This window comes from Chelon labrosus (assembly GCF_963514085.1).
Source record: "Chelon labrosus genome assembly, chromosome: 7".
In the NCBI taxonomy this organism is placed as follows: domain Eukaryota; kingdom Metazoa; phylum Chordata; class Actinopteri; order Mugiliformes; family Mugilidae; genus Chelon; species Chelon labrosus.
This window is the reverse complement of record NC_140343.1, coordinates 26663371-26677195: the sequence shown is the minus strand read 5'-3', so window position 1 is coordinate 26677195 and position 13825 is coordinate 26663371. Positions and strand designations below refer to the sequence as shown.

Below are 13825 nucleotides of genomic sequence, written 5' to 3'. Positions count from 1 at the left end.
TTATGCGCCGGAGCCTTCAGGCTCTGCTGCCTCGTACTTCCGCTTTCAAGAACGCAACAAGTAAACAAATCGCTACTCTACCATCCCCCATTGCAATTAAGGACGCGAAATTGGAATAAAAGTGCTGTAATGCCAGGAAGCATATCCACAACGGAGCGAATGGCTTCGAGTATATCCGTCTCCGTTCGTGTAAACATTTCAAACTCGGCGCGCAACTGAAACGTAATCGCTCTCAGACCCGCCCTCTGTTCGCTGATTGGTTCGCCAAAATCTTGGCCGGAGTAAACGTTAGCGGATCAAGCTTTTCCAGACGGAGTACTGTAGGGAATGCAAATGAGCGGAAGCACGTAGGCAGGCGGAGCCAGGCTACTTAGACACCACTCGGAGCCTAAATTCAACAGGAACAACGTAAATGTGGTTTTGATTCTAGGACCCCTTTAAAATCGCTGCATTGGCTTCCCGTGCACTTCAGGATTGATTTCAAGGTTCTTTTACTTGTTTTTAAGTGTCTTAACAGTCTTGTAGCATCTCATTTTCGAGGGGGTCCTCAGTACACAAGGAGGGTTGGGTTTTGTCCTTGCTGTTTTTAGCCTCTGTGAGGCACTTTGTATTGCTTTTAAAGTATGAAAAGTGCCATATAAATAAAATTTGATTTGATTTGATTTGATATGGTGGAGCTGTTGACAGCTCATATGTGAAATGTGACCGTGACCCAGCTTTTTTTACAAGAGGCCAAATAGTTGACAGTCTTAGCAATAATCTTTAACAGTGAGTTGTATCTTAAAAGCATCTCATAGTATCCACTGTATAAAACCTTCATTTTACAGTGTAAGTTTTATACTTGCCTCTGACGTGGTTGAGTGGAAGGATAACATAGCATGAAATGTAAATACCACATTACTTGCCTAAAAGTACCTACTTTCCGTAATGCTGTTGTTTGTGGTCAAACACAAACATTTTGTTAACTGCTTCTACCTTAATGCTTAGCAAACTGTCATTTGTCCTATGTGTCCCTGTTTCTTCATGCGATGCAGTACCAAAGGAGGAGGAGCTACATGAGGGCAAACTGGATTTAGCAGATCCAGTTTTCATCCGGTTTTCAGTTTGCTGGCATCTTAATGACATTGTTACATAAACCTTATGCAGTTTCTGCTCCCTGGAGAGGCTTTGTCACAAATACACTCAATATCTGGACATGATGACGAAAAGAAGCCGTTACCAATCAACTGAACAATAAAAATAAAAGGTTTTATTATCTTAACCATCCTGCTTTACAGCTTGTAAAAAGTATTGTAAAGTGCTACTGCTTGTGTGAGCAACATCTTTGTCTTGGTGGAACAACGATGTCTTAAAGTCATTGTGAAAGGGTAGCACATCTTATAGCTGTCATAAAAGGTCATTTTATCATCTTTTCAAACCCCCACCCTTTGGTGTATGCACTTGTGATATATATTTGTAGTTTTCCAGTAACCCCTCCACCTCCTCTTTCCCAGCCAGGTTTGTTTCTGATAAGTTGCGAGGCTGGACATGCTGGTGAGAAAGAGAAACGCCTACTCTGAGAGGCATGTAAGGTTTCACAAAATATTTGCCTTTGATTGTCTCGCGGTCAGAAACCATTACAGAAGATTAAGTCTTTCATTATTCTCGGGGGGTTAAGCCCCTTAAGCGCTTCTCCTGTAGCGACTCGAGCAGACTAACATTTCTGGCGTTGAGATAAAGATCAAGTGTTTTCTTACACCATTTGGCATCGTACAATTACAGTTTCTCTATCGTTTTGGTTTATGCCTTAATCCCTTCCTGCAAGCTGCAAGTTGTGTTTATTGCTATATTCATTCATCTTCTGTAATCGGAGGGCTGGAGCCTATCCCAGCTGTCATCGGGTGAGAGGCAGGGTACACCCTGGACAGGTCACCAGTCTATCGCAGGGCTTACACAGAGAGACCACAGAGAGACCACAGAGAGACCACCTACGGTCAATTTAGAATCACCAATGAACCTAACCAGCATGTCTTTGGATGGTGGGAGGAAGACGGAGTACCCAGAGAGAACCCACGCAGACACAGGGAGAACATGCAAACTCCACACAGAAAGGCCCAGTCAGCCAATGGATTCGAACCTGGGACCTTTTTGCTGTGAGGCATCAGTGCTAACCACCATTCCACTGTTTGACCCCCTTATTGCTATAAAAAATAAATAACTGAAATAGAGAATATGCAAAAAGTCACAGCCACACAGTCACACAAAATAACTGATCACAAACATGCGGTATGGAGAAAGGAAAAGAAAGTCAACCACAGTCCTTGTCTTTTTTTCTTTTTAGGATGCATCTGTACACAGTTCATACTTCCTGTTTTACCATGTGAAAGACAACTGATCACAAATATGCAGTATGGAGAAATGAAGGAAAAACCTACTTAATGCCTCGGTTGGCCGTTTGCCTTCGAAATCCTTAAACGAACTTTGTTTCCAAATCCAGCCTCATGCTCCTGCTCCTCGTCCTATACACCTTAAGGACACTTGGAAGGGCACCAATGAGATTAGGTTGAGAAATCCCTGCTGTTTGTCCTCGATCTCCTGGTCAGACTGATCAAATGTGTTGTCTGTCCAGACAGGGGAAACTCCCTCTCCTCTGACTTTCTGAACCACACTCTCAGCCACAACCCATCCACCAAAACACAAAGGGCTGCATTCCCTGAGCTATCAAATGATATATTCCTAGAATCACTCTCCTAGAGTATTTCCTCTGACGTGTTTATTGTTTTTTTTCTTTTTTTTTCATTTTGCCCTGTTAAACTGGACCACCATAGTTTTCATGGCTTGCTCAGAAAATGCTCAGCTGCACAGATTTTTGCAAAACCGACGCTCGACTATCAACTGCCTCTCAAAGGGCAAAGAGGACAACAAATTGTTTCCATTTTCCCAGGAGGAAGCAGTCAAAGCATGGAGCTCTCTGGAGAATCTGGACAGTTCTGGCATCAAAGCTGAGTGCCCTAACGCTGAGGAGAAACCCAAACGGCAGCAGAACATCAGAGTAAATGTTGGAGGGAAGGTGTTTCATATCCCAAAACAGTGTGCTCTTAAATATCCTAACACCAGGATCGGCTCCTTAGCTCTCTGCAGGGACTGGGCAAAACTCCTCACTCTGTGTGACGACTACTCTGTGTGCAAAAATGAGTTCTTCTTTGACCGCGATCCAGCCTTCTTCCACCACGTCTGCCATTTCTACAAAAGTGGAGTGCTGTGGGTCATACGGGAAATGTGTCCCATTAACTTCGAGGAGGAAATTGCATACTGGGGCCTGAGCCTGAAAGACATCCAGCTCTGCTGCTGGTTGGTGTTCGAGGAGAAGGTAGACGAGGTCAAGGACAACCTGAAGGTGGAGAGGGAGCTGATGGCTGAGATCGAAATGAAGTATGACGACGAAAGCTTCAAGGACATGATTTTTGGGAATGTGCGGAAGACTCTGTGGAACGTTGTGGAGAATCCGTACTCTTCACCCCTGGCGAAGGCTTTCACTGTGCTCTCCAACCTGTTTGTGCTCTTCTCCATCGTCGCAATGGCCCTCAACACTGTGGAAGAACTTCAAACATACAAAATCCATGACAAAACACACATGGAATGGGTGGAGATTATCACTATTGTGTTCTTCACCTTTGAGTATTTCATTCGCCTTATCGCCACTCCTAAAATCACTTTGTTTCTGAAGGGAGGACTCAACTTTGTGGACATGGTGTCGGTCATGCCTTATTTTGTCCAGATCATGTTTGAAGCCTTCACCGATGCGGAGGATGTGAACGCACAGGAAGACCTCAGGACCATGGCTCGGCTCAGTAAGTTCAGCCATGTCCTCAAAGTTATCAAGTTGCTGCGGATCTTTCGAATTTTGAAGTTAGCGCGACATTCAACTGGCATGAAGGCCTTTGGGTTTACCCTGCGGCAGTGTTACCAGCAGGCCTGTTGCATTTTCCTCTTTATTGCCATGGGAATCTTCATTTTCTCTGCCCTCTTGCATTCAGCAGAGATGGATACTGAGGGCTCTTCCATCAGCAGTATCCCATATGCCTGGTGGTGGGCTGCGGTGAGTAACCTATGATGCACATTTCATCTACTTTCTGTGTACAGTATACACGAAACCCTAAGGAGTTATCCCTGAGGAGAAAACAGCTTAGTGCGATTTGTGTCACGTTGTAATCTTTTATGGATGAAATCAAAACGGTTTGTGAGCAATGTCAATAAACAGTATCTCCTAATGATAAGCATCATTATTTCACTTGTCACACACACAGCTCAGTTATTCCTCTCTGACATTCACAAAGGGGCCTGCCCAGATTATATTACAGGTAGCTGTTTTATAATAGATAATCTCCTTGTATCAAACATGCATCTAAATCTAGTATGATGAACTTACACATATGAGCCTTTTTAACACCCCAGTAATAATAACATGTATATGATCAAAGCCTCTTGAGAGATTTAAATTGATTAGAGTGAGGCAGGTAGGTGGGAATTTTGGGAGCACCTTCGGGGGCACATACAAAATGTTCAACCTCAGGACAGTTTGCTCACTGTGACTTTCTCAGAGCTTTTTGGGTTCAGATGGTGGTGGCAGGCTTCTCTTGTCATTGAGAGATTCCCAAGGCTCTAGTGCATATATTGTCAAACAGGCATTGCAGAGTTTAGACTCTAGTAGCACCAAAGTTTTCTATTCACGCCACTTGACACTGAATATAAGTCTATAAATTTTTCCCTTTCAGGTCAGCATCTCCACTGTGGGTTACGGCGATGTGGTTCCCGTAACCATCCTGGGACGCATTGTGGCGTTTGGCTGCATCTCTTTTGGTATCATCCTCAATGGCATGCCAATCTCCTTCCTGTTCAACAAGTTCTCTGATTACTACCGCATGCTGAAGGCGCAGGAGTACAACTCCATCTCAGTACAACGACGCTTTCAGCTCAAGAAGAGGCTAAGGCGTAAAATGGATATGTGCTTCCATCCCTCAGAAGAAGACAGCAGCACCGATCACCACTGCGAGTTCCCACAGTGAGCACGTCTTAGAATGACACGATAATTTCAGAGGAGAAACCTGATGCTTGAGGAACCTGAATGGCCCAAGCCCTTCCTGTTGTGTGTCATATGTGTCACACAATGAAATGATGCTTAGCGACACTCATGTCAGCAGCACAGCAAGAACATGATAAGAACAGGTTAAATATAGAGTAAGCACAATGAGGTAGTAAAAGTACCATTAACACTGCTACTGTTGCTGTTGTGCAAACAGAAGACATGAAGAATGGTTCAGAATGGTTGCACAGCCTTTCATATTGCACAGGTTTAGCTTCACAGCAGCTATTATATGGTGTTTGTGAAGGGGGAAGAAGATGTTCCTCAGACAGTTAGTTTGTGTTCTGATTGGCTTATGTCTTCACCTGACGGCAAGCAGACAAAACAGACTGTGGCCTGCATGGATCTTTACTGATGCTGCTAGCTTTCACAAGTATGCTATCTGCCTACACATTGCGCAGATCCGGAGGCAATGTTCTCACTATTCACTGTGTTGTCCTTCTCACTGGCCCAAGCCCTTCCTGTTCTCTGCTGCACAGCTGACATACCCAATTGTGACAGAGGATGCTTTACTTTTTACCTCTATAGAAGTTCAACAGCAGCTGAGGGGTGTTGAGCTTCAGTGGCATCTCTTTGGTTATGAGTGGATTTAAAAGACCTCCTTAAATCCGCTCTGATCTCCTTCGTTTTTGTGGTGTTGGGACAAGATTAATATCCCTCCACCTGTTTAATAGTTAGAGAAGAACTGATGATTTAATCTTTCATTTGTAACTTCATTCACCCTGTCTCTTAATTCAAAGTCACAACTTGTAAACGACAAGTGCCAGTGAATGAATAGCCTGTGTTTTTCAGTTTGAATGTGATACAATGAAGTCTGAAATAGTTCAGATGGGCATAAATGCACACTCATGTTCTCTGTCATTAGAAAAGTCAAAGCAGACTCTCATTGTCTCCATCTGTTACTTATCTATTACTGACTCATCTGGAAGCACTTTATTAGCTTTGGTGGCTCCCTGTGCTTCACAAGCAGTAATACTGGTGCGAGTGTTTGACTTTTTGTTATTACACTTCAATACTAGTTCACTTTCCTTCATATTTAAAGTTAACAGACTGAAACTGTTGTTATTATAAGATGATAAAAAGACTCTTTTTAATGCCTTTTATTTTCTTTTGGTTTGAGTTTTTATCGTGTTAATATTTTTTCGCATTTTGTCCTATTTTTTTAAACATTGAGATCAATAAAATTTCAGGATACTCAGTGAAGTTGTACGACTTTGTTGTCAAACCTTGGTAAGGAATTATTATTTTCTTCTACAGAGTTGAAAAAAAGATGAGTTTGTGCACTGGGGAATGAGATACAACAAATTAGTGAGTATTTGTTGGCCTTTGACTGTGTTTCCAGTCTTTCTGCTTAGCCTGAACTAACCCAACATTATATTTAGTCACGATAGAGGTATACATTTTCTATCCGTGATTGTGATACATGTTCAACATGAACTAACAGTGTCAATATTTGAGATACCAATCAGCCAGAGCCTCCACTGCGTTGTTAAGTATCAAGTGTATTTACACTGTGACACTTCATCCCCAGGACGTCCTCCCGATCTTTAACAACCTTGAAATGTGCACAATGTGACGCTTCCAAGTTTATTCATCAGTGTCAATGTCAATTTGTCTTGGAGCTGTTTAAAAAAAACTCCACAGCGGAGAGAGCAATTATCATTTATGGTGACTTGATGAAAGAGCCAGACATTAGGCACTGTGTTGTGATTACTGTTGTAATACAAAGGCAGCAGCAACAGCTTTAAATATAGAGAAAAAGAGTCCGTAGCAAGCTCAAAATGTAGGTAGGTATTGCACAAGTTTTACTTAACATCATCATGTCATGTGTGAGGTGCATGTGAAGTTCCTGAACAAAATCAAGTACATTCATGTCCTTGTGGCATTTTATCTTCCTGCCAGTCAGTCTGCCAGAGATTACACAGGTTGATTTATATGGAATAAAAACACAGATCAAGTAAGGTCCCAAGCCAAAGGAAAGGAAATACCTCTTATACCTATTCTCTGGAAGATCTCCAGTCTTATCAAAGGCCACAATGCCACTGCAGTTGAATTTGTTGTCCAAAGAATTGTTCATTACCCACACTGGACAACTATTTGTTTTTCATTCTTCATCTTCCTGGAACACATTCCTTTGTTGACTTTACTAGTTTGAAATATCTAATTTTTTTTCCCGTGTCGTTCGGTGCTCGGACATGTGACACATATTCCACATTCACTGGCAATGTAAGTATTTGTGATACCTGTGATCCAGAACCTCCACCGAATAATGAACAACCAGGTGCATTCATGTCATGTTGACATTTGTCTCTAGCGCTTTAAGTTTATATTTAACAGCAAATGCTGACAAGGTTATATTTTGCTGCTTATTCATTAGAGGACTTGGACCTGTTTAAAACTCTCCACAGCTGTGATCCACAAAAGGACCAACCTGTAGTAAGAATAATGTGTCCTCTGAATTCCACCATCAGGATAGGGACAGTTGCTTCACAGATTTTACTAGACAGAAATGAAGCACGGCACATGATTATATTTTTGCTAGAGCTGCCATTATTACTAGTAATCACAATACAGCTAGTATCGTATAATAATACAGTATAGTTCACCAGTCAGGCATAACATTACGACCACCTTCCTAATATTGTGTTCGTCCCCCTTACACAGCCCCGACCTGTTGAGCCATAGACTCCACCAGACCCTTGAAAGTCTGCTGTGGTATCTGGCACCAAGATGCTAGTAGCTGATCCTTTAAGTCCTGAATGTTGCGAGGTGGGGCCTCCATAAACATAGATTGTTTGTCCAGCACGTCCCACAGATGCTCAACTGGATTGAGATCTGGGGAATTTGGAGGCCAAGTCAACACCTCAAACTTGTTGTTGTGCTTGTCAAACCATTCCTGAGATGTTTTTGTTTTGTGGCAGGGCACATTGTCTTGCTGAAAGAGGCCCCAGCCATCAACATGTGAATGGTCTGCAACAATGCTTAGGTAGATGGTATGTGTCAAAGTCTCATCCACATGGATGGCAGGACCCAAGGTTTCCCAGAAGAACATTGCCCAGAACCAACCATCTATCAGAACCAGCCAGTGGCGGACTGGCCATCGGGAGCACCGGGACATTTCCTGGTGGCCTGGCTGTCGATTAAAAAGATAAAAGCACTGGCCACGTTTTCTTTCTTTTTTTTCATTTTTTTCTCACTGTGGCTGTTTTATCATATTTTAAATTTCTTTCTGTGTGTGTTTGAAGTTTCCTGGTTCAGTGTTACAGAGAATAAACCTACACATCTGCAGTGCACCACCTGTGTACCTCTCACTTGTGGTATGATACTATGGTTGACACAGTGGTCAAATTTATAACTAGTCTGGTACCTGACTGTTACATTAAAAATAGGATTGGTCTCGAGTTTAGGTGGATGATGGTGTAACCTATTTTATTTAATCTACTACTACACTGTTAAATGTGCAGACTACACATTTAACAGTGTAGTAATAGATGAAACAGAATAGAAACTATGTTCATTTATTTTTTAAATTTCAGTTTATGTGATTTGAGTACAAGTTATTGCAGCACAACAGAAATATTTATTTTGTAGGGGAAAGAAACAGAAAAAGCTGTGTGTGGGAGCATGCGGAGCCTTTGTTTTATTATTTTACACTGTCACATCAGCAGGCGCCCAGCCTAACTCACTCTTGGTGTTTTGCGTTAATCGGGTTGTGGTGGCCTGGGATGCTATCAAATCCCCTGCCTGAATTATTGTCCCAGTCCGCCTCTGGAACCAGCATTAACTTCTTCAGCAATTTGAGCTACGGTAACTCTTCTGTTGAATCAGACCACACAGGCCCTCCGCTCCCCACATGCATAAATGAGCCCTGGCTGCCCATAACCACTGTTCCTTCCTTGAACCACTTTTGATAGATACTGATCACTGCAGACCGGGAACACCCCACAGGAGCTGCACTTTGGGAAGATGCTCTGATCCAGTTCAGATCCATTTGAACTGGAGTGATCCAAACTCACTCAAATCCTTTCACTTTCGACTTCCTGCTTAAAGCGTTATGGCCCAGCAGTAAAGTCGACTAATCAACTACTCGGTACAACCCTTATGTACAATATAGTGCCATTGACCAGATTTTGCGCAGCTCCCTGAGCTTGTCAAGTAATCGTGTCAGTGCAAGTAGCCAATGTGTAAAGCCAAACCACATATGGGAAAGGTGAGAAAAAAACAACAACATGTTTCTTTGAATAACACCAATCTAAAAGTTATCACAGACCCTGATCTGGGCATCCAAAATTTCTGGCAATGTTACTTCATCTTAAGTTTTTATTAGTAATTTACAATGAAATACATTCAAATAAATCTATGTTCTATTTAAAAGCACTGACAAACTTCCTGTCTTTTTATCTTGAGTACACACTGCACTGCATTCTTTTCACACTTTTATTTTGGTCTATTGGTATACAGCGATGCTTGGTTTTTGGTGTGGTGATAGACAAAATGATAATCATGTTAAGGTGGCTATTTTTCTTTGTGGATCCACAAGCAGGTATGTCATAAGAATTCAAGCACCACAGGTAGTACAGTGGAAAGTTGCAGGAGAAATTGCAAAAAACAGACTATTTAGAACTGGCCATAACATTGTACCACATTGAGTGACAGAACCGGCAAAGAGTGACCTGAACAGCAGGGGTATACAGTACATGCTGCTGTGCTGGACTGGTAGATTGTCTCATTTGTGCAGCCTGGCTAGTCTCAAGAGTGGAGGTGAAGAAAGCGTCAGATCAGACATGCCCAGACAGCACAGAGAATGCAGAACCAACAAGGTACGAACAAGAAACGCTGAGGAGGAAAGCAAAGGAAAACAATAGGGACAAGAAGGAGGCACAGTCGGTACCATAACATTTTATGCATCCAGAGCCCATGTCTACCAAACTGTAACTCATCCTTCTTCTTCCACCACAGTGTTTACTTATTGTTCTAAAGCATTATCTCCTTTTCATATATATTGTACAGCTGAGCAAACAGATAAAAAGTGAGGACATCTAGAGCTGATACTGTATGTCGTGAATGAACAGGAAAAAAGGGAGAACAAGCTAAGCTCAACAGTAAAAGTGACTGTTTAATGTCAAGAATTACATGATTGTCTTTTTTACAAAAACAAAATAAACAAAAAAAAAATTCTAGTCTTCATCCATTCATTCATTCCTTTTCTGTAACCGGAAAAAAAAATAAAAAATTAATGAGGCCAGGGTCACTACTACGAAAGAATATTTTATTTTGTTATGGTCTAAAATGTATGTGGAGTGGATGCAGACTAGGCTATTAATTAACTCACAACACAGTGAGATTCAGTATCATAACGTTACTCACAACCAGTGTTTGGAATAACGCCGTTTAAAAGAACGGCGTTAGGTAACGCCGTACTTTTTTCAGTAACGGGGTAATCTGACTAATTACTTTTCCCGTCGTTACAACGCCGTTAACGTTACTGGACATTAAATGCGGTGCGTTACTATGCATTTGTGGCAGAGCGGTGAGAGGATTGGTTGCGACAACGCCACCCAGGGGAATTTCGCCCCCAGGAAATTAGTTTGATTAAAGTTATATCCAAATCTCAGAAACACAGGTTCAAGAAAATTCCACTGGCTAGAGAACGTGTTGGTTTGGAAAATTTATTTAAAGCAAAATACACAAAAATACACAACAGTAAAATAGCAACCACCACAGAGGTGATCAGTGGAAGAGAGAGGGAAGGGGAGTGGCCATGCACCTCACTATAAAGGTGCGTATGGCGCCGCCCAAAAGGTAAGAGCACAGAGACCCTGGCACAGTGCCCAACAGTGGCCTGGAGGGAGACTACATCCGGCTACATCTACCCCCCACTTTTGCATCGTCGACCCGACGATGGATAAACAAGGCACCCAACACTAGCACCATGGCCTAAAAATGGCAGACTGAGCATTAGACACAGGCCCAGGAAGCCCATTGGGTGCACTATTGGGGGTCCCCACCGGGCGGGGCAGGTGGTGAACATTAGAATGATGACCAGCCGTGGACCGAACGGTCCGACGTGATGCCTGTTGGCTAGTACTAGGCCGGGTGGTTGGGGACGTGGAAGGACCTGGCGGTACGGAGCTCCCACATGCCGGAGTTATTCCTACAACACACCTGGTTTCTGGTGAGGTCACCACAGAAGGGCCAGCAGAACACAAATCAACGGGATCTGTTGCAACCACTGGCAACAGGGTTTCAGGGACCAAGAAGTACATATCCCCATCACTGAAGGAGTCACCATCATGCGTTGCCATGGTTGGAGGTAATGGCATCGCTGGGGGTGGTACAGGAGTCTCAGGCTGGACTACAGCTTTCAACATTTCCCGATGAACATTCTTGACCTTATTCAGGTCATTCATGGGAGCAACAGTGTAGACTGCACCCTCACCAAGAGGGGGTTTCACAACCTGGTAAACCACTGAACTCCAGAGATCTTGAATTTTGTGGCGGCCTCTCACACTATGATCCCTCAGATACACCATCTGGCCCACTGCCAGGGGCGCATCTCGGACTCGTTGATCATGGCGCTCTTTCCGTCTGTCAGCAGCAGCCAGCAGGCGCTCTCGAGCACCCTCAAAGGCAACTCGAAGTCTGGCCTGATGTTCGGCCACCCAGTCCTGTACTTCACCTGGCACTGGGTTCTGAACCCGACCCAGGAGAAAGTCCACAGGAAGCCGTGGTTCCTGCCCGAACATCAGATAAAAGGGAGATTCTCCAGTACCCTGATGAGGTGTGGTGTTATAGCAAAAAAGTACCTGGGGTAAACAGGAGGCCCAATCCCGCTTCTGCGAAGCTGGGAGGGTCCGCAAGAGGTTGTGGAGTGTTCGATTAAACCGCTCGCATTGTCCGTTACCGGCAGGGTGGTATGGAGTGGTACGGGACTTTGCAACCCCATACAGACAGCAGAGCTGGTGAAGCAAACAGCTCTCAAAACTCCTGCCCTGATCTGAATGGAGGCGACTCGGAACACCAAACCTATAAAACCACTCAGATAACAGAACCTGAGCCACGGTGGAGGCCCGTTGATCTCGTGTAGGGACAGCTACTGTAAACTTACTGAACACGTCGGTCATTACCAGGACATTCTCATACCCATCGCGGGATGGCTCCAACAACGTGAAGTCTATAGCCAGGATCTCATTTGGCTTAGATGCAAGCAAGTGACCCATGAAGCTATGTGGCCCATGTCCAGAGTCTTTAGCAACTTGGCAGCGCTCACACTCTTGGACCCACTGCTTTATATCGGAAAACATGCCAGGCCAGTAGCAGCGCTGCCGGACCAGTTCAGTGGTCCGCTCAATGCCCTGGTGACCGTGATCTTGGTGCAAATGTTTCAATGTCTCCTGCTTAAGGCTGGCAGGCAAGACCAGTTGGAGAAACCCTTCTCCCCCATCTGGACGAAAAGCCTGACGAAAAAGAACGCCATCCCTCTCCACAAGGCGGTCCCACTGACGCAACAGTGCCATAGCTGGCCTCGAGACCTGTCGCCTTTCGGTGGGGGTAGGCCTAACATCTTGTCGCCAAAATTGCAAGACTTCCTTCAGGAGGGGATCAGTCTCCTGCAAGGAGCAGAGATCTGAGGCAGAGTGGGAAGGAAGAACTGCGACCATAGACTGAGTTGCCAACACCCCAGGATCTAGGTGTAAGGACTGCTGAAGACTGGTTGGGACAGAAGTACCAGGCAGGGAACGCTGGACCAAGTCTGAACCAGATACATACTGCCGTGACAGTGCGTCAGCATTCCTGTTGTTGCGGCCTGACCGATACTTGATATCAAAATCAAAAACAGCGAGTTGGGCAGCCCATCGGTGTTCCGTGGCCCCCAGTTTTGCAGAATGGAGGTAGCTCAACGGATTGTTGTCTGTGTAAACAACGCACTTATGGCCTAACAGGTACTCCCGGAACTTTTCCGCCATGGCCCACTTGAGTGCAAGAAATTCCAGCTTCATTGAGCTGTAGTTGTCCATATTGCGCTCAGTAGGCCGAAGGCCTCTACTGGCATAGGCCACAGGTCTCACACCGCTGCCTGTCTCCTGCGAGAGGACAGCCCCAAGTCCATCATGACTGGCATCAACCTCTAAAATGAAAGGCTGTGTAAAGTCGGCATAGGTCAGCACAGGAGCTGACACCAACTTTGCCTTTAAAGCCTCAAAACTCCCCTCACACTGAGGGGTCCATGCATCCTCCAGAAGCTGCCCTGACCCCCTCTTTGTCTTAGTGCCAGCCAGCCTGGCCACCAACTGATGCAGAGGGGCTGCCAGCTGGGCGAAGCCCTCTACAAAGCGGCGGTAATAGCTGGCGAAACCTAAAAAGGAACGCAGCTCTGAAACATGTTGGGGGCGCTTCCAGCCAGCCACCGCTTCAATTTTTTTTGGGTCTGTCGAGACTCCTTTACTGGAGATAACATGCCCCAAGTAGCCAACTTCTTGTTGGAAAAACGAGCACTTTTCGAATTTCGCTTTCAGGCCTTCCTGTTGAAGCCGATCAAGGACCAATTCCAGCCGCTGGAGGTGTTGTTGAACAGAGGACGAAAAGACGATTATGTCGTCAAGGTAGAGAAGCAGGGATTGGCCCTGCTGAGCACCAAACATCCTCTGCATCAGCCGCTGGAAGGTGCTTGGGGCGTTGCACAAACCAAAGGGCATGCGGTTA

General features: G+C 44.5%; 1 protein-coding gene across 1 annotated transcript; it reads left to right on the top strand.

Annotated features, from left to right (window-relative positions):
• Positions 1 to 2733: 2733 nt before the first annotated feature.
• On the top strand, positions 2734 to 5045 carry LOC311490352 (potassium voltage-gated channel subfamily V member 2-like; the record flags this gene model as incomplete). The annotated part of the gene is made up of 2 exons (XM_084547800.1): positions 2734 to 4078; positions 4755 to 5045. Exons 1-2 carry the CDS (start codon positions 2813 to 2815, stop codon positions 5043 to 5045), a joined length of 1557 nt encoding a protein of 518 aa, XP_084403926.1. The 5' UTR covers positions 2734 to 2812.
• Positions 5046 to 13825: the final 8780 nt, after the last annotated feature.